The 20,777-nt window shown below is 35.4% G+C and overlaps 1 protein-coding gene across 1 annotated transcript in view; it reads right to left on the reverse strand.

Moving 5' to 3' along the window:
- The window catches only part of SMCHD1 (structural maintenance of chromosomes flexible hinge domain containing 1), a 65,686-nt gene that overhangs the window by 28,428 nt on the left and 16,481 nt on the right, over window positions 1-20,777 (reverse strand). The window contains exons 8-25 of the mRNA XM_030969236.1: window positions 20,048-20,214; window positions 17,774-17,867; window positions 17,311-17,521; window positions 16,358-16,475; window positions 16,087-16,270; window positions 15,380-15,577; window positions 15,183-15,296; window positions 14,628-14,734; window positions 14,267-14,349; window positions 14,001-14,114; window positions 11,685-11,762; window positions 11,490-11,609; window positions 6,328-6,472; window positions 6,015-6,111; window positions 4,342-4,414; window positions 2,533-2,672; window positions 1,422-1,556; window positions 371-598 (exon numbers count right to left, since the gene is read on the reverse strand). Coding sequence (XP_030825096.1) covers window positions 371-598; window positions 1,422-1,556; window positions 2,533-2,672; window positions 4,342-4,414; window positions 6,015-6,111; window positions 6,328-6,472; window positions 11,490-11,609; window positions 11,685-11,762; window positions 14,001-14,114; window positions 14,267-14,349; window positions 14,628-14,734; window positions 15,183-15,296; window positions 15,380-15,577; window positions 16,087-16,270; window positions 16,358-16,475; window positions 17,311-17,521; window positions 17,774-17,867; window positions 20,048-20,214 — 2,406 coding nt within the window. The remainder of the gene's footprint in view (window positions 1-370; window positions 599-1,421; window positions 1,557-2,532; window positions 2,673-4,341; window positions 4,415-6,014; window positions 6,112-6,327; window positions 6,473-11,489; window positions 11,610-11,684; window positions 11,763-14,000; window positions 14,115-14,266; window positions 14,350-14,627; window positions 14,735-15,182; window positions 15,297-15,379; window positions 15,578-16,086; window positions 16,271-16,357; window positions 16,476-17,310; window positions 17,522-17,773; window positions 17,868-20,047; window positions 20,215-20,777) is intronic.

Genomic DNA, 20,777 nt, shown 5'->3' on the forward strand with positions numbered 1-20,777 from the left:
CACATAAGTACACACATAAGACAGGGGGATAAGATAGGCAAGCAAGCCTTCATGGGGAACATGCCTATTTAAAGTTTCTAAATGTTGGGAAGGCCCTGGATCTGAGGAATTATACCTATGTGATATTTATTTAATGCATTTAGGAGAAGCACTGGAAATACTAACCTGCTTTTCATAATATTACCCTGAAGCATTACTTGACATTTAATTAATAAAAATATTTTAAAGAATAATTAAAAGGAGAGTTAAGTTTCCAAGTTTATTAATACAGTTTTGAGGAATATTATGTAGTAGTCTGACATTTATGGATTGGGTATCAGCTTTGTGTTTCTCCCCCATATTATGCTGCTGTTTACTCAAAAGTACTTGCCTTGATTTTTTCTGCAGCAGCTGCAGTTATGGGTATTTCCCTTTCTGCTTCATCATACATCTGAAATATAAGTTTATTCATGACTTGGCCAGCAACACAAGTGATTTCATCCTGATGTTTAATCTGAAGAGCTTTTTGTCCATTCATACTTAAGACCTGTAGTCTTGCAACATGACTGCTAGGAAGAAGTTTTATAATCTTTTCCACTGGTGGCACATCTTTGCAATTCTATTCATGGGTAAAAAAAGGAAAAAGACATATAATTAAGATATTAAATTTAGATATGCATACACGTATTAATAACACCATAATAGCCTATGGCTCTACTCAGAATTACCAGGTATGACCATGTCCAAACATGAAATCAACTTGACTTGTCAAAAGTAAATCAAAAAGATATGCCAATATACTTGCAACTTTTAACAGATACTAGAATTGATGCTAGCTGTTTAGATTTTTTTCTGTTCCAAAAGTAGTAGGTTATAAAATTTACAAAATACTTCTTAAGTGCAATCCTAAGTATCCTTTCATATAATTCACCTTGCCATACTAGTATTTATTCACACTTTTTTCCAGAGTAAAACATACATGGGTCTTCTTTTCTCCAGCAGTGTGACTCTCCTGACTGACAGAGAATTAGAATGTTCAACAGCATTTAAAAAATTCATACTTCATGAGCTTTGAAACTGAAATGCTACAAAAAACTATTGATTGCCATACCTATTCTTACACTAAAATGTTTATGCAATGAGGGCAGTTTGTGAAAACAATCCAGGAATTAAAAAGGGGAAGAAAATCCCAGAAAACACACATATTTCTGAAACACCTCAAGGATTTAACAAATAGAGTTGGAAGTGAAGAAAAAAATGGAAAAAACTCTTTGCCTTTTTATGATTTTCTAGTGATAAAAAAGCATAGTCACCTGATAATGAGGTTTATGATACGTAAACCACTAACTTTGGTGGAGCTAAGCTTATTCATAAAAAATGCTGGGAAGACAGGATTAACTTTTCAATCTTTTGTTAATGCAAATATTCCAACCAATACTTACAAGTACTTCAAACCTTGCTTTCAATATCTGGTCTTTCTTGATATTCTGTACATGTATAACTGGACCAGTTAAAATGTTTGTTCCTCCATTACTGCAGTCCACAGAATACACAGGAAGGTCTGAAGCACCTAAAAACTATAAGATTAAACATCAAGTTTCTTTTACACAACTACCATGATTATTTCAGAAATGATTATTTGCAAAGTCCAAATATATATATATAATTATTTAAAGAAAAAAATAATATATTTCAGTTTTCCAACAACTGCAAGATAGTTAGAAATACATCTGTATTTTTCAGCAGGCAATAAGAGATGTGTGGGAGAAAGGAGTAAGTTATAGAAATGAATTATACTATCTATTCACTTGCTTTAATAACATACAATAATTAGACTCTTCTGCCATTATGCAATAAATTCAATTAACTTGTGAAGTAATTTACTAAACATCACACATTAAAGGAATTTAAACATCACATTCAATATGCCATCATATCACTGCAGACCCAGTCTACAGGAAGAGCATGTACCCATATGAAGTGCAAATGGAATGCAGCCTATTTTGCGGTGGGAAAACACTTTTATATATCCTTGGTGGATTTCACCAGAATTGGGAAAGTCACTTTCTTGAGTCCAAAAAAGAAGGCCAAAAGGGGAAGTTTTTTTACCTCCTAAAATCAGAGCAAGATACGCATTCCCTTCTGAGCTTATACTGGTGCTTATGATAACTTCTAATATTATTATTAGGCACTAGACTTGAATTTTCAACTTATAAATACCAAAAGTAAGCTTTCTGAAGTTATTTTCCTGAATAAATTTTAACGTTGTATATGATAAATATGGTCTAAAATGCCTTAAAATTGAACCTACACATCCTCACGTAATTTTCTCTTTCTTTTCTAAGGTCATGTTCCACTGATTCTAAAACTTACTAAATGGCTCATAATAGATAAGAGGTAAGAGAGTCACAGTTATGGCTAGCAAGCTGTAGAAACTTGAAAAGCATTGCTAAAGATATTAAATTCTATGTAGATTCCAACACAGATTCTTCTTCCAGCCCTTTAAAAAGCAAGAATAAAAATCCTTATGGCATAGTATGAAATGCAGTTTACCTTACAATGAACAATCAACTCTGGCTGTGCTGTTATATTTCCTGATTCATCCAGTACTTCAACCTGAAAGGGAAAAGCTGTACCATTTTCAATCTTTAGAATTTCGGAATCTGGTTTTACTTTCAATTGACGAGGAGGGCCTGTAAAAAATGCAAAATTGCAGAACAATAGTTACATTCTGGATAACTTGTGCGACACTAAATTTAAGTTTTTGCTATCTCAGAGATTTTAAAGCCAAGCTACCAAGGTATTTGTGGTAACAAACCATTTCAAACACTTCAGGTATATATATTGGTTTGTACTGGAAAGTTCTAGACTTTCTGTCCTTCAACACATACCATTTTCCAACCTTTTGAATTATTTTAGTAGAGAAACCTTAGAGAAACATGATGAAATTCAGAATATACAAGTTGCAAACACATGATATAATTTTGTTTACATGCTATATGGATTCACATTCATCAAAAAAGAAACTTTGAGCTTTCTTGTGACATGATAAACCCAGAAATATTAATGTTGAGGTATCCAATTAATTACCAAAGCTATCACAGCTACAATCTGCATGCAAAGAAATGCAAAAGAAAATTTTGTTGTCATTACTTAGATAATAAAGTGAAGCTATTCAGATAAGTCTATCTCCTGGAATGCATAATTATTTTATCAGTTTTTAAAAAGAGAAGGAAGTAATAGATTACTATTAAAAGACAGGTTCTGAAGGAATAAAGATGGTAATTTTTCAGAAGCATCCTTTATGCATGACTTATTAAATCTTCTATTTCAAACTCATTGGTTGAAGAATGAGATTAAAATAGCTTTTATTATTCCTTCCTCAAAAACCAAGCTTACAAAGCCAAGGATATAACTCAAGTGAGAGGAAAGAGGCAGTGAAGTACCTCTACATTGTCAAAAGCAAAATGAAGGATGAAGGTAAGTAACAGTCCAAGGTAAATAACAGCAACACACAACACAGTCTGCCTCAAGTCCTATCATTTCACTCTTTTCTACATAAACCCTTAACTCCTCAAAGGATAAAGAATAATGGACTAAACTGTGCATTGTTGTCTTACAAAGTAGAAGACAGTATCTCTACAAAATGAGATGGGCAAGCCTGAAGTTTGGTAATCTGGGAGGCCAAAACTTAGCTTTTATACTATACTTTATATCCCAAATCCAGAAAAACTCGGGTAACAAGGGACAATAAGATCTCATGTAAGGGACTCCTCTCATGTAAGGGAATCAAGACATCCAGAAAATATAAAATTCTGGTAAGGGCAGTGTCCCTACAGACCTCTATCTTCCTGCCTTGCATTATGATAAATTCACGTAACATAAAAATTTCCGACACAATTCAATTACCAAAGCATCCCCCTTTGCTCAGTTAAGAAACTAATGAGCACTTATTCATTCTGCAGGGAGAACAGGTCAATACTGATTAGTACAGGTTAAAAGTCTTAATGCTAAAGAAAAACAAGAAGATTTCAGTGGTACTAGATTAGAAAAAGTTTTATTTAGGTAATTTAAAGTAATTTTAAAACTTTAATTTAAGTAGTTTAAAGTAATTAAAAGGCAAAAATGTGTCTCAAATAAGCAGACCTATTCCAGCCCCTAGAATAGTAGATAAGATTGTACTGTGAGTACAATGATACTCCTGCCAAGAATGAGATGCTCTTGGCTTTATTTCCTTTCCAGTCATCACCTGAATCCTTTTTTATGCCTCACTAAATATTTTACTTTCCTGGGAGAAGCTTTCCTTAATAGTGTCAGAATAAAATTTAACAGAATTTCACAAAATATTTTAAGGATACTTACCGGGCTGCAATCTTATTTTAATGATTTGTGTATCTTCTTTCAAACCAGGAAGAGTAATCTTCAGATTAAAGGTCTAATAAAAAGAATACTTTAATTATTACCTTAAATTAAACCATGTATTAGTTTCACATAATCATGTCAATTTATATATATGTTAATTTCAGAAGTCCCTAGAAATTGTCTTGCAGTGCTATAAAAAATAAAGATTTTTTTCCCCCTGTACTGAAACCTCTTTTCCATGTTATTATAATCAGAGATGTTCAGTTCAGGATTTATATGTTAAATTACACGATTCTGAAACTACAAAAAGCAGCAGTCATAACTTTTCATTTCCTGCTCAGAGGCTGTGTTAATGAGGAAAAATAGAGCAGTTAAAAAGAAAAAAAAGTAGTTTTAAAATAAGGGTCTGCAAATTCTGTGTTTGTTATTCCTTAGCAAGGCACCACTATCACTGTCCAACTATCTTTGATTAAGGATGTAAGAAAAATAACTGCTGTAAACTGCATCACTAAAACAAATTTTCAAATTAAAATTAGATAATGAAAAATAATATTAAGAATATTTTTTTAATTATTATGGTACAATATTATTTCTATACTGCAAGTTCCCTAAAGGATTCTTGGTCTTGCCCCTCACCAAATTTATCTCTTGCTAAAGTCTGGCACATTTGCTCCTACACACTTTATTTCTCATAATCCACTCCATTTTATGTCATTGTTCTTGCCCTTCACCTTAGATTCTGAACTTTGCCTACAAAATTTACTACACTGAACACCCTTTAATTTTCAATAATCAAGTACATATACTCTTTCTCCTCTTCATACATCTTTCCACCAACAACATTATTTGCTATTTTCTAAGCAACAATATCAACAGTAAAATGGGATACCTCATCTCCTAGCTTTGTCTTTAATATACTAGACTATCAGACTAAATGAAAGGATGGAGACCTGGCTAAAATACTGTATAAATATGCCTTATAAATAGTTTTTAAAATATTTTAAAAATATTTAAATCTACATTCATCAAAAGCATTAATATCTGTTTTATGAAAAAATATTTTTAATATGGAATGTACATTTTGGGTTTTACAGTGAAGTAGAAGCTTGACAAGGTGCTGGGAATCCATCAGCAACAGGTTGGCTTCAGGTAACAAAAGTGTGTAAGTGGATAGCATAACTGTGTAAGTGCAACAAGAAGAGTGGAAACACTTAAAGAGGCTTGAGCAGACACCCTGCATATTAGGTGTTACTATTCATCATCTGAACTAAGAATGGAAGATTTCATCTTCTTTAGCTCCCTATCATCTTTCAGTGCGAAGTCATCAGGATGATTTGGCTTAAATCAATCTCAGCACTAATTCAAACTAAGACAGTTGATTTGGCTGGTACTACCCAGTGTTGCTGGGTACACTCTACCACAAATCCACGCATTGCTCAACCCTTCTAGCTCCAGTCCCATCAGCTGTGAAAAGAGTGCAGGTATGGGAAATACAAATTGTTCCAAGTAGAGCTCTAAGAGATAATTTTAAAATATCCCAAGAAATATCTGTAGTCATTAGTGTAGACCAAACTTAAGCTAAAACTATGTGACAATTCATTTTACACAAAAATTATTTTCTCTCTGTCCTTTTTTTAAAATATGCTACTTCAAGTTTAAATTTATTAGCCTACCTTGCCCTGGCAACTATTTACACAGCCTTTAGCAGTAACTCCCTTAATGACACACTTTGTTGCCACAGGTATGTCTTCATGCTTCAGTGTTAATCCACTGGAAAAATATATAGAAAACATAAAAGAAGCAGTTTAAAAACAAAAACAATGTTTTAATATACAAGATACTTTCAGATATTCTTATGGAAATAAAAGGAAAAATATCAGTTAATTTATGTGAGAAATTCCCAGAATATCATTCAGATAAACCTTTAAGTATTATTATATTTTGTCATACAAAGAAAGGGCAAAAAAAAAAAGATGGCTGAATTACCTAGCTTCCAGAATTGGTCTAATGCGATTTGTCAAGCGTGTTGCATGACCAAATTCATCCTGCAATTCCAAAGGAATACTAAAAGGTACTCCAATTCGAAAAGGAAGCTCCAAGAGACCCACCAAAAATTTCTCTGGTTTGCCCTCTAAGAGAAAAGAACAATACATTTTTAGAAAGAATTATGTGTGCTCTTTGGCTTTTTCTTGATTAAGGCTGCAATTAAGTCAAGAGGTTTTCAGACACAAAGTAAACAGGCTGTTCAGAATACTGTTATAACCAAAGTTATGCTTATGTTCTTCTTTTAATTTATACCAAAATAAAAACAATGGTTAAAATATAACAGTGGGAGACTACAGTATAAGAAAAATAACAGGATAGTCAAAATTCCCAAAGTATTCAAAACACCAATACAGCACCTGAAAGTGAAAAAGTTCTGTGTGGACAGCTTTTCCTAAATATTCAATTGCTTTAATTCTGGTAAAGTAAATCATTCATGCAACAGAACATTTTTGTTCTACAACTGTCTCAAATTTGAGAAATAAAGATATATAATGATGAGTATTAGAAAAAGAAACGTGAGTGTATCTTTCCTGTGAAACCTGGCCCCACTACACTTCCTCCAATTAGGCACTAGCAAACAAGACCAAACAGTGGTAACAAGTGGAGTGTCTATCAACTGAAGCATGTAAATCAAGAATCATATTTTGTGGAAACAAAATGTCTTGACCAAGTGACCTTTGAAAAAAGAAGCAATGCATGCTGAGCTACATGGTAAATTAATATCCTACCAAAAAATTTCAAACTCAAATTAACAACTATCTATACAACCTAGGGGTGTCCATTATCAGGGAGCTTCCTTTGCACAAGAGACGACAGATACCTTCTACTGGCCAAAATTAGTTACTGGTTATAACAAGAGAAAGACCTCAACCTTACAGCGTCTACAACTTACAGTGTTGTCTACAACCTTACAGTGTCTACAGTGAGTAACTGCCAAAAGAACATGTCTGAACTAAAAACACAAACCTTGTAGATTGACTTAGGAAGCTCAGTTTTAACCAGCATTTATGGTGATTTTTTAGCTTGTCAAGAACAACTATAAACACTCAGTGACAACCTTCTGTTAGAGAAATAGAGTAATTTGTTTCTCAGTCCAGCGCTGTAATTAACATACCAGCTTTACAACTTTCACAAAAGTTGTAGAGTTTTGTTTATCTCTGCAAAACACTATTAGCTAAATCAGTCTTTCAAAGTTTCATTCCTTTCCACTGAGATTTGTTCATTTCAGTTGTTATAGCTGAAGGAATCTTTAACTGAATGCTGCCATACTGGGGGAAGCCACACTACTATTGGAAAATAATAAGATTCTCTTTTCACTTTGATAAAGAGATAAAAGAAGAGGAAAGGTTCATTTTTGTTCAGAGAGCAAGTGGTTTTTTTCCTCTTCTTTACTTGCAAGTTCACAGAAATATCTTGAGCCTTCCATGGCATTTTTTCAGACATATGTTTAGATAACTACTCTTTTCAAGTAATGCCAAACTTTTTTTCCCTTTACTGTCATACAAGAACACCTCTTTATACTCTGCCAATACACAGAAACTTTTAGAAAAATATGCTACATACAAAGAACTGTTTTCTGCCTCAAGAATTTGCATTCAAAGCCTCTCTTTTGTGTAAGAAATAGAAAACATTGATTTTTCCCCCCCTTTGATCTTCTGAAAACAGATGTTAGCTGCACCTCCCAAAATTGTGACAAAAACAACCATTTTGTTATTAAATGCAAAGAAATTAGCTTTTTTTTCTTTCCCTCTTCCTGTCCCTCTTGTAGATAAAGTCCACAGAATGGCTGAGGTCAGAAGGGTTTTCTGGAGGTCATCTTATCCAATGCCCCTGGCTCAAATGGGACCACCTAGAGTCAGCTGCCCAGGAACATCTTTAGACAACTTTTGATATCACCAAGAAAGGAAACTCCACAACTTCTTGGGCAACTTGTGCCACTACTGCGCCACCTTTATAGTGAAAAACCCGTTTCCCAATGTTTGGAGACAACTTCCTGTGTTTCAGTGTGTGCCCATTGGCTCCGGTCCTGTCACTGAGCACTACTGGAAAAAGCCTGGCTCCACCTTCTTTACACTCCCTTCAGTTATTTACAGACATTGGTAAGACCCCCACGAGTCATCTTCAGGCAAAGCAGTCACTGCTCCCCCAGACTTTTTTCAGGTAAGAGATCACGGAATCATAGAATGCTTTGAGTTGGAAAGGACCTTAAACATCACCCAGTTCCAACCCCCACCCCGCTGTGGACAGGAACGCCTTCCACTATACAAGGTTGCTCAGAATCCCATACTACCTGGTCTTGAACACTTCCAGGGGTGGGGCTACCACAACTTCTCTGGGAAAATTGTTTCACTGCCTCAGCACCCCCCAGTCCCTTCCTCATCTTCAAGGGCCTGTGCTAGACTCTCTCCAGAATATCCATGTCTGTGTGTTGTAATGTAAAGTGTCCAGTTCTGGGCACAGTACCCCAGCTAGGCTCACCAATCCTGAGAGGAGAGAAAGGATCACCTCCCTTGACCGGCTTCTAATGCAGCCCAAGAGGTTGCTGCTGCTTGTTGCTGTGAGGGCACATTGCTGTGAGGGCACATTGCGTCCACCTGCTGCCCACCAGGACTTCCAGGTCCTTTCCTGCTGCTTTCCATATACCTGGGGGGCAAGTAGGGGGCTGTCCTTCCGCGGTGCAGGACTTCGCCCTTCGTGCTGGATTTCCTAAGGCTCTAGACAGCCAATTTCTGCAGCCTGTTGAGGTCACTCTGGATGGTGGCAAATTCTCAGGTGTACTCTTCCCAGTTTTGTGTTATCAGGAAGACTTGCTAAAGGTACATTCTGTCTTGTTATCCAGATCATGAATGAAGACACTGAGCAGGAACAAACCCTGTATTGGCCCCTGGGGTAACTGCTACTTGCTGCCCTCCAACTAGACAGATCACCATTCTCTAGGCTCACTGTTCATTAATTCACCTCACTCTGTTCATCCAGTCCAAACTTCATGAGCTTCTCTGTAAGGATCGTATGGGATCTTACTGATGAGAACCCTGCTGAAGTCTAGGTAGACAACATCTACTAAGCGAATCCTTTCATCACAGAAGGTGAATCCATGCTAACTACTCCTGATGATCTTCTAGTCCTCCACATATCTGGAAATGGTTTTCAGGATTAGTTGCTCCATCACCTTCCCACAAACTGAGATGAAGTTGACTGGCCTGTAGCTCTGTGTGTCCTCTTCCTGATTTCTGTAGATGGGAGTGATGCTTTCCTCAAAACATCAGGAAGTTCTCTCAATTGCCATGATTATTCAACTGAGTGGCCTCATAAGGATATCAGTCAGCTCTCTCTGGCTCATGGCATCCCATCATGGCCCATGGACTTGGGTATTCCCTGGCCTGATCATCTCCCACCAAGGGTGTATCCTCCTTGTCCCAGACCTTTCACCAGAGGAAGATCTTTGGGGTCTGGGATTCCTGAGGTCTGTCTTACTAGTAAATACTAAGGCAGACGATTTCAGTATCTCAGCCTTTGCCACATCCTGTGTTCCCTGCCTCATTCAACAGTGGGCTCATGTTTATTTCAGCCATCCTTTTGTCACCTATGTATTTAAAGAAGTCTATCTTCTTGACTTTGACATCACTTGCTAGTGATTCCATTTTCAATTCCAATTGGACTTTGGCTTTCCTAACCCCATCCCTGCATGCTTGGATGGTGTCTGTATTCCTCCCCAGTTACTTGGTTCCACTTCCACCTTCTGTAAACTTCTTTGTGTTGAGTTTTGCCAGTAGCTCCTTGTTCATCCATGCAAGCCTCCAGGAATTTTTGTCTGACTTTCTATTCATTGTGATGAGCCAGACTTGAGCTTGGAAGTGACTGTGAATACCAACAAACTTGCTTGGGCCTCCACTCTGTCCAGGGTCTCTTTCCACAGAGCTCTAACAGGCAGATCTTTGAAGAGGCCAGAGTCTTCTCCTGAAGTTCAGGTTGTGAACTTCCTTTTTGCTCTTCTTCTTCCAGCCTTTCTGGATTCCTCTGTCCTTCAGAACTACATCCCAAGGGACTCTGTCAACCACTCACCTAACAGGCCAAATCCTGCCCTCTGGAAGTCCAAGGTGACAGTTCTCTCCTTACTTCAAGAACAGTGAACACTGTAAACATCCATTTTATGATTCATATGCTCAAGACAGCCTCCAACCACCCATCAGTCCTTCTCTCTTCACAAAGAGAAAGTCATAAAGGAGATGGGGCTCCCTGCCCAGCTGGCTCGCTCACCAGTTGTGTCATCTCAGCAAGTTCTCTTCAACAGACTCTAGGAACTTCCTAGGTCATTTCCTACCTGCTGTGTTATATTTCCAGCACACATCTGGTAAATGGGAAGTCCCCCATGAGAACAAGGACTAGTGATTGTGACACTTCTGCCAGCTGTTTATGTATTTAATCTGCCTCTGCATCCTGGCTGGGTGGTCTCTAACAGACTCCAACCACAGCATCTGCCTTGTTGGCCTTCCCTGTTCTCTCAGCCACAAACACTCAACAATAACTGTCACCATCATCAAGCTCCAGGCTACCTCACCACCTCTCCTTTCACTCTGACCCTTTCTGAAATGATGAAATTGCAGTAGAGACATATCCATTACAACCAAATGAGAATTTAGTTTTGCACAGCATTCTTCCTTAATTAATTAATTTAAAAAATACTTCAATCTCAACATGTTTATTTTAAACGTATAACCTGTTTTTAATGCATTTCTGTGGTTTATCCATGAAAGTTGGCCTAATGAACACCAGTTTTATGAAAGAGTATTTATGTCAATGGCATGAGGAAAAAGCGGGATTCTAATGAAGTTTAAGTTTGGTTTTTTTATGTACATTTAAGAAAGTTCACATCCAGGAGCTTTATTTTTTATGTAAAACTGCCTGCCACAGAGCCAACACATTACACATGAGATCAAAACCTACCACAAAACCCCATTGTTTCCTGGAAATTCTTCAAATTTGACACGCAAATGCTACTTTTCAGTGCCGAAAACCATGTCTCAACTAGGACATGACAAATTTTGATATAATATGAATCAAACAGAAACACTAAAAGTAGGAAAAAAGATGGGAATTCTTACCTACAATAGTAAATTTAAATACTTTAGATGGCAGAGGCCTTCCTGCATAAGTATCTGCATTACTTTCATTCAACACTACTTGCAGTTTCAAGGAGTAGTCACCAAGTTTCTGAAGATTTTCTAAACAGATATAAAAGTACAATTAGAAAGAAAAAAAATTACAAATAAACTGAAGATATTGAATATGCAACTTACCCATTTTTTTAAACCAGTATGGCCACTTGCCTCCATGCTGACTGATATGGGAAATTATTTCTTTATTCTCAGTAGGTGCTGCAAAACAAATACTTAGCTCATGTATTTAAATTTTACACCAAAATTCTTAACTTTTTCAAGCATTAGTATCACTTATTATTTAGTATTACTATCACTTCTGGATCTAACTAACATCAATTTAGCTTTACAACTAAACACAGCTAAACAAATGAGCTCCCTGTCTAATCCCATTTTAATTAAAACTTGCTAGCCTCAGGCACACTGCACTGAAAGAAGCAGGTTTGTAAAGTTGAATTTTGTTAGCTCTTTGGTTGTACATTCCCTGTAACTATGAGCACTCTGCACTCCATGCTGGCAATGGATCAAACTGACAAATGACTGTAGCAAAATTGCTTAAATGGGAGCAATGATAAAAATGTGCAGTTGACAGAAAATATAACTGGAAAAAAAATTTCCTGTTTTTCTCCAAATTGTTTTATCTGTCTTTATAAACCTCTGCAGAATTAAGACATATACAAAAATATAACACACTGGAACTCTGAGGCAGTTTTAGTGACTGGTTCTATAACCTAAGATAAATACAGAAGTAAGATTTATTGTTGGAAGTGTCAAGAGGTAGTAATACTTTTTATTTTCCACCAAAACACACTTCAGAATATAGAATGTGACTGCAATAAGACTACACAGAATAAAAAGAAATGCAGTAGAAATACAAATTGTTTTATAGCTAAGCAAAAGTGTTTCAAGACCCTGTCCTTGCACCAAATGGCATACATAAGATAAAGTAAGAGTTGTCAACGAGATTTTATCATTCTCTTACCCTAATTCAAACCCTAATTTTGAATTGAAGCTTGTATAATAAGACTCCCCAGTAACAGATCAGGTTTCTCATAGCTCACGTCTCTTGGTAGCCCATACTACAGTTCACCAAGTATTCCACTCCTCAAAAGAGAAAGGAAATGTTTTGTACATTATATTTGCTCTTGGCCTTTGTATGGGTGTAACCACATTTCTCTCACTCATACAATTAAGGGTTTGAGTTTTGCTAGGTGTCCTATGCCCAAATCATCACTTATAGGATTTCTTCATTGTTCTGGTGAAGATGAGGATTACACTACTGATTCTTCAACTGAGTAGAGAAAAAATCTAACACAGGAAGTAGAAACAGTTAAAAGTACAAATTTCCATCAATGAATGGGTCAGGAGACATGAAAGGTCTGAAGGCAGACTTTTCAGTGATCCTAGGAATGACCCTGACAAAACAGAACAACAGAAACACCAGATCTCTCTCAAGTCCATACTTCCTGACATCAGGATGCCCTATCTTATTAAGTTTGCAAAACACTGGTGTGTCACACATGCTAATAGGAGACAATTTGATAATCTAGATTAAATGAACAGCTTTTGTTCAATTCCAACCTCTTTACGCCACAGCACACTATGCTGGACAATGGTCATGCACAGCAGCCAGCTCCCATGAACAAGTGCCATTAAAATACCACGTGTAGCCTCATGACATGTGCACTAAACTGTAGCTAAGATACTTCAATTTGGTTTCCTTGGCATGTATCACTACAATAACCTCAGTGCTCATAAAGCTATTTTTACAATTCCTAACAGATAAAGGAATTGGATTTTCCTATGGTGTATGGAAAGAAAGACAATTTTAGGTTTCTACAAGTTTCAAATACATTTGACATGTGCAGAATTGGAGTTTTCAGAGAATTTAGTGTTCTAATTCTGTGTTCAAAACAAAAAAAACTTTAGCAATTTCAGCTGCCTTGGACAGAACGCAACTCTTAACAATGCAATGTGAGAACATCAAGTGAAGTACCCACAAAATGGAAACCACAAAGCAGTAAATCAAAAAAAAACCCTGATTTTTTAAAAATTCTGAAGCGAATTTATGTTAGATACTAAACAAGTCTGATCCCCACTTTTATGCATCTCATGTAAATTGCTACATTAACTACAGAAACATTATCCATTTTACCCATGTTCTTATGCAGGTTAAGCAGAACAGGCTGGAATTGTTAGGCCCTCCTTACTTGTGACAGAAGATGTAATCAAAATACACCATCAAGACAATACATGGTATTGAGCAGTAGTCATTTCATGAAAAGTGGCTTTGAAATGCTACATGAACTGATGGAATATTGTCTAACTACGAGATCCATTTGTCAAATTCAAATATGTATTTTAAATATATACATATATTATACAATTAAGTACCATATTATCCATTATGCACTTTAAAAATAATAATGATACAATTAAATATAATGAAATACTCACAATGCAAAATAACTTTGAGTTCAACAAGAAGTTTCTTTGAACCTCCGTGGCTTGTACCTGGAAGTTTTTGCATTGCTTCTCCTTTTTTATTTAAAATTTCTATTCTTAATGCTCCTGAATTTAAAATGAAAGATGACAGACTTTTAAAATATGTTGTGGATTAAAAGTGATCAGAGATTTCTGTATGCTTGTCTTTTTAACAAGGGTGCACAATATATTTTTTAATTGGCACTTAATGCTTTAGTATTTGGAAGAAAAAAATGTACCTATTGGTGTACCAGCAAATCTTGTTTCATTTGGTAACAACTCATCTCCTTCAGGCCATGTTACTGACAATTTATCAGGAAGTCTAATTGAAAAAAAAAAGGGTGAACATTTTTTCAGTAAGTTAAAATAAAGAGCAATTTACCTTTAGTTAAATACACATGAAACTATTTTTGTGGTAGGGAAAGAAAAACCAAATCCCAATCTGTTTCTTCTTGGTTTATTTTTTTTTTTTTGGTTTCTACTGAAACAGCTGACTGCTTTCCCATTTGGGAATAAAACTGAACTTTGTTTGATTTGTGATTAAATACAAAAACTATAATTAGGAACTCCACAATTATGTAATTGTTACTTAGTGCTTACCTTGCCATTTCATCCTCTATGTATTTTTTAACAACTTTGTCAGACACTGTTCTGTCAAGTTTTGAGATTGGAATAATTTTCGTTTCAGCATACAATGCCTGTGGTTCCTGAAATAAAAATTCAGTGCAGTTTTAAGTGGCCAGACTTTATAATACGTCAGATGAGAAAGACCTCCCAATCAAGGGACTAAACAAGTTAACACAGACATAATGCAATATGCTAACAAATACTACCTGGTGAAACTACAACACACTGTTTTAAAATTTGCTGAAACCACAAGGGTTACAAATGGATGCACAATATAAAATTGATGTTAACTGTGATACTTTATTCCATACACAAATCTTAATAAATCAGACTGTTCATAATGAATAATAATTTTAATATAGTCACATTAAAGCTCAAGTTGAGTACTTCTAGACTGCTGACTGTAAAAAATTACATTAAAGGTATTTACTGTTATTTAAAGTAATTTAATCAGGTCAGACAAGGGACTATGTTTAAAGATTTAATATCCACACTAGCTGTGTGAATCCTTTCTGTATTTCTTCTTACCAAAGCAATTTGAACCTCTCCCCCAGTGGCAAATATATCCCCATCATGGTCCCCATACAAGTAAAATTTCTCAATGCTTCCATAGAATATTGGATGAGTCTTAGTAGTTTTCACCTATAAGCAGAAGACACCAATTAATTCATTACTCCTGCATCAAATGCACAGTATCTGCCTTTCATAGGGTTTAACTAACTCACCAGCTGTCCAGTTTTGTATGTTTTTCCATCCCACTCTATTGCAGCATACATTGTCCAAGGGCTCTGCATTCTTTTGGATAATACATCAGTACGTACAGTTATTCCTTTAAAGACTGTGAATTTTATCTGTTTGTCATATTTTTCATGACAGTCTTTGAGCCACAGAGCAAATTCTCTGTCAATTTTCATTCGCTGCTCCTATAAAGAGATTACAAAATAAGTACATATTAACAATGTATTATAAAATTTGAATCTGACCACATCAGAAGCCTGAACAGTTGTAAGAGTACAGAGATACTGTACTCAAATGGAAAGCCAAAAAGTCACACACACACAAAAAGAACAAACAGAAAAGAAAAAGAAACACAGGAACAGAAGCAAAGAACAAAAAGGATTCTTCAGTCTGAAAACTTTAAAAAATTTGAGGAAAGCTACACTTCAAGTACAAAAAAAGTGCTTCTCCCAGCAGCCATATTCCTTTACGAAGAGGGTCTTTCCACAAAAACTGACATATAACAACTAAATAAAGTAATTGTTCAAGAAAATAAAAGGAAAAATACCGAGTCTTAAGTTTTCAGATTTAAAGATTCAGCTTTACTGCTCACTAAACCAGAGAGACATGAACAAATAACCAGTGAGCAAAGGTTTCTGTATTACATGCACTGAACTTCACCAAGAGGAAACACTTAACAGAATGCAGTAATTACCTGTCCATTGAAGATTCGTGTGAACAGAGTATTCTTATCCTTTAGCTTCAGCTCCAGATCCATGAAAGTGAGTTTGTTTGTGCTGACCTGGAACTTATCATTGGTAAACAATGCACCAGAAATTCTGTTGTAGCATTCAATTGGTGCCAATCCTCTCTTCTTCGGAGGAGCGCACCAGTCAAAACTTAAAAGGAGAAAGTCATTACAATCCTTTTTCATAAAGAGAGGTTTACATTATAGAAAGAGACTGTACAAACACATCACCACTTACTCTTCCACAGTTGTGTATGGTATTAATCTTCCATTCCAAAAACATTCAAAAATAGGCCTTTTTCCTCTGGCACCTTTTTCTACTAAAAAACAGTCATCGTCATCATCATCATTTAATCCTTGTTAAAAAAAAAAAAAGAAAGACAGTCTCCTAAATATATTTCCTAAAAAAACGAATATAATATCAAAACCCATAGCAATCTTAATGAAGAAGTACTATTGTCATTACATTCAGCACAAAAGCAATGCACATTATATCAAGCTCATTACATACAATATTACATTTCTTTTCCTGTTTTAGAAATACCAAGCAGAAAAACTAAGTAAGGTAAAGAAAAATTCTAAATGGAAGTTAAATACTACCAAATTCAAAACCTTAAAATTTTGAGTGTTACTTTTTCCTTCGTTTCAATTGCTGCTCTTCTAGTATCATGAAATCTTGTCCCAATTAACTCAAGATTTGTTTTTCAAAAAAAAGCACAATGAATTTTAAAACCCCTAGAATTTGAAAACTCACAACTGAGTAAAACAAATTTTAAACTAAAGACTTCAGACTATATGTTGTCCTTTACAGTATTTCAATACTATAATCTCTTGAATCTTTATCTCTTGAAATCTCTTGAATCAACTGCTCATATTTTATTAATTTGTTGGAGCAAAGATGCAATCAAGAAAGTGCAAAGTTTCAACTGGAGTACATTCCTTAAGAGTTTATAATTTGGAATCAGATGGTGGTATGCCAAAGATCAAGTTTACAGGAATGAGTTACCACAACAGACAATTCACAAGATCTGTTCATCCAAAAGAATGTGAACTTTTCTGTTCTGTCACAACCTAAATCAGGTAATACTTACACTTCAACTTAAAGTTGTTCTGGTTTTTATTTCATTAAAATATTTAGAGTAGTAGGACTGTCTATGATAGGACTGACAAGCAGCAAAACATTTCACTTACTTGATGGAAAACATGGATCATCAGGGTATGTTTCCTTATCATAAAGGAAGGGATGGTATCGGATGATGCCTTCAACTATACCTTCTTCTTCAACATGTGCCTTGAACTCAAAACTATCTGCTGCAGTGTTTATATACAATGTCTGCATGTCATCTTTGATCTCCCTCAGATTGACAATCTTTGGTACTTTTCCCTTTTCAAACATTGAGATCTGGAAAAAAGGAAAACAAGTTGATTTTCCTTAGAGCAAAAGACTTACAGTAATAAGCACTTTGACAATTGACTGTCAGCAAAGGAGTTAGTTCCTACACTGCAATGCTAAACAGAATTACTTCAAAAAATTAAACTACATACACATCTTGAATGCTGTATTTTAAAATGCATGATTACAGAGAAACAGGCACAATAAAAAATAAGTTGGCATCAAAGAGGACTTTTGACTAACATGTATAAAATCTCTCACCTGAATATCGATGTTGTTGAAAGGGCTTATTTCTTTTGTTACAGCATTAGCTTCATTTCCTTTTGGTCCATGGATATAATAGTGATAGATATGCCTGAAATACATTTCAGAAAAAAAACCAAATCAGCAAGTGAAATTTAAAAATTGCACATTATAATTAAAAAAAATCTAAATAAGCTTTTATTTTTATTAAAATATAACTGGTTTGTTGCACTGTTATAAATCAACTCCTTGACAACACATATCTGGTATAAAAGATTTACTAAAGGGAGTGACTCCTTTTCATTCTTCTCATCTCTGTCATGCACAATCACACTAGGACCACTTTTTGGGCAAAATAATTGGAAAAAATTTTGAAAAAAAAAAAGAGTAAGTGAAAAAAAATACAAAAAAACCCCTACTGTATATTGTTCTGCAGTCTGGAAACCAGAACTAGAGCCACAAATCTTTCCACACTTTGTCTCCGATATCAGTTTTATATCAATCATCTAATAGTAACAGAAATATGTAACAAACAATCACTATCTTTACATTATTTACATAAATTTGAATATAGGTAGGAGTCATGGATGTGATCTGCATAATAGAAATAGTTTTTCAGTTGTAAATGTTGCTTTCTAATTGGCATTTTTCCTAATTTAAGAAATTTCAAAAAATCCATGTGGTCAAATAGATTAAATAATTTCATAGAGAAATGCGATTTGAGAAAACTGAGGAACTTAACTCTATTTACTTCAACTTTTCAGCAAGCTAGCTAATTCTTCCAACTTCAAAGACTGAATCCTTAAAGCTCTGGGGGATGGTCTGGAGAAAATTGAGATTGTACTAGTCAAGGGGACTGAATGCATGACTAAAGTCAAATGCACCTGCAAGTTTATAGCTGCTTGCCTTTGACCTCCACTGCACTAAATGTTCCCCAAAGAGAAATCTTGGTTCCCAGAAAAAAGCTCCTCCTGGTCTCACTGCTCAGGATTTTATAGTATGTCCAAATTGCTTAGTATTTTGTGTGCAGTTCTTCCAGACTTCAAAAGGCAGTCTCCTGGCCTTAAGACATTGTTATTTTACGGGTTCATCTCCACTTCAAAGCATCCAAAATAATGAGGGCTGTGCTGCAGTGCATGAAAGCAGAATGAAACTGGTACCCTGCATGTGCGGCAAAAGGCATGGCAGAAGGGAATGGGGAAGTGTTTGAGGGGAAAGGGCCATTACAGCTGAAACAGTGACAGAGGACTGTGTAGCACTGGAAGGCTAAGTGAGTGGTTTTACTGTAACAGCTACAGGGCATATATATCTGAATAATTGTACCTGGGTTCCATCTCAAACAGAGGCAGCTCTTTCACTTCAAGGAGATGGTTGCAAAGAACTAACACATACTAAAGTGTGAGTGTTCACTGGATGAGCACCTGGAAGCTAAATGAGGGATCTAAATTATCCTCTGCAGGTAGATGTACCCTATATTTTCATGAGGTTAAAAATGGTTTCAGTAACAAGTTTTTATGTGCAACACTGAATGATATTTCACATAGCAAGATATTACCTAATTCTTATATTAACCCTTTTTTTAAGTACATCTATTATTATCAGATTATAGGTATTACAAAAATAAAATCATAGTTTGAAAACAAAGTTGTGTAGTTTGCCAGATTTCAAAACTGGTCTAGGCCTTTGTATTTCAGTTTACATTCACAGATGGATCCATCATCATAACAGGTAAGCCCAAACTATTAACAAGTATCTCCAGGCTCTGCAGGCCCACTGATGACATTATTACAGTACAGAGCAGATAGGGTCATATATCCTTCTCCCTCTTAAACTGGGATGAAGAGCAGTACCTTCTTTTATTGTTGTTTAAAAAAGTCAACCAACCAAAAGATCCCCTAAAACTGTAAATACAATGCTAGGTACCAAGGTTAGGAGCACGGCTGTGAGCAAAGTAACTGATGAAGTTATTAGTAATTAGATAAACAACTTCTTACATTAGTAATACACCATTAAATTAATAGGTTACTAAAAATTACAGTGGATATGTATGGATATGTATGTAAAAATTACACTGGATTATGTATTAATCATCAAGTCGCATCTTTGGTTGGGGGTGCCCCATTCAGTTGAGTTCATTTCTGTAAAACTGGTTAGATAGGGAGGCTAATTGAAATATCAATGGCCTTAAAAAGAATAAGGCCAATGTCAAAGTACAAAAAAGAAGCAGTTCATAATTACTTGACTTTGTTAGTAGCCCACTTTTAAATCAAATCTTTTAAATCACCAACTTACGCCAGCTGCCTTGTCCAAAGATGAAAGTAGTTTTTCAAGTACTGCATGTGATCTGGTTGTACACCTGTAATGACAACTGCTGTGAAACTCTCTTTATCCCTTTCTTCTAATATTAGATTATGAAGGAATCTTTCATCATCACTTTTGATGTGAGTAGAATCAGATGGCTACAAAAAGAGTAAAATAATAAGAGCAGGGATGTAAACTGAATTTCAGAACTCCCATCAACTTGAAAGGGATTAAAAAGCATAAGAGAAAAGTAATACAGAACACATGATGCTAAGTATCACAAAGGATTAAAGCTTAAAATAAAGGTTTCCAAATTAAAGTCAACAAGCTGAGAATGGGACATCACTAATCCAGTTCATTTTCAACTCACTTTCATCACAGCACTTAAAGTGTGCCCTCTAAAAATGCATTTAATCACGCTGAATGTAGCACTGTGTAATATCCATGTTCTCATCCATCAAGCGGAAGCATTAAGTGTGCAAGACATTAAGTCCTCTTTAAGAAAACAAAGCCAAAAAAAGTTATTGGCTTTTAAAGGGATAAGCTGCTTTCTATAGCAGAAACTCAAGCAGAAGAAACAGTTTTGTTATAAAAGAAAGAAAAGTGAATCAATTCCAGGTGAAATGTCAAGTAGTCTAACAGAAAAGAGATTCCTCATTCCAGAAACTACTGACTGTCTTTTCCTAAATGGATGCACTTTGCTCTTTTGACAGGTTTCTAA

This window comes from Camarhynchus parvulus, chromosome 2, assembly GCF_901933205.1.
Source record: "Camarhynchus parvulus chromosome 2, STF_HiC, whole genome shotgun sequence".
Lineage (NCBI taxonomy): Eukaryota > Metazoa > Chordata > Aves > Passeriformes > Thraupidae > Camarhynchus > Camarhynchus parvulus.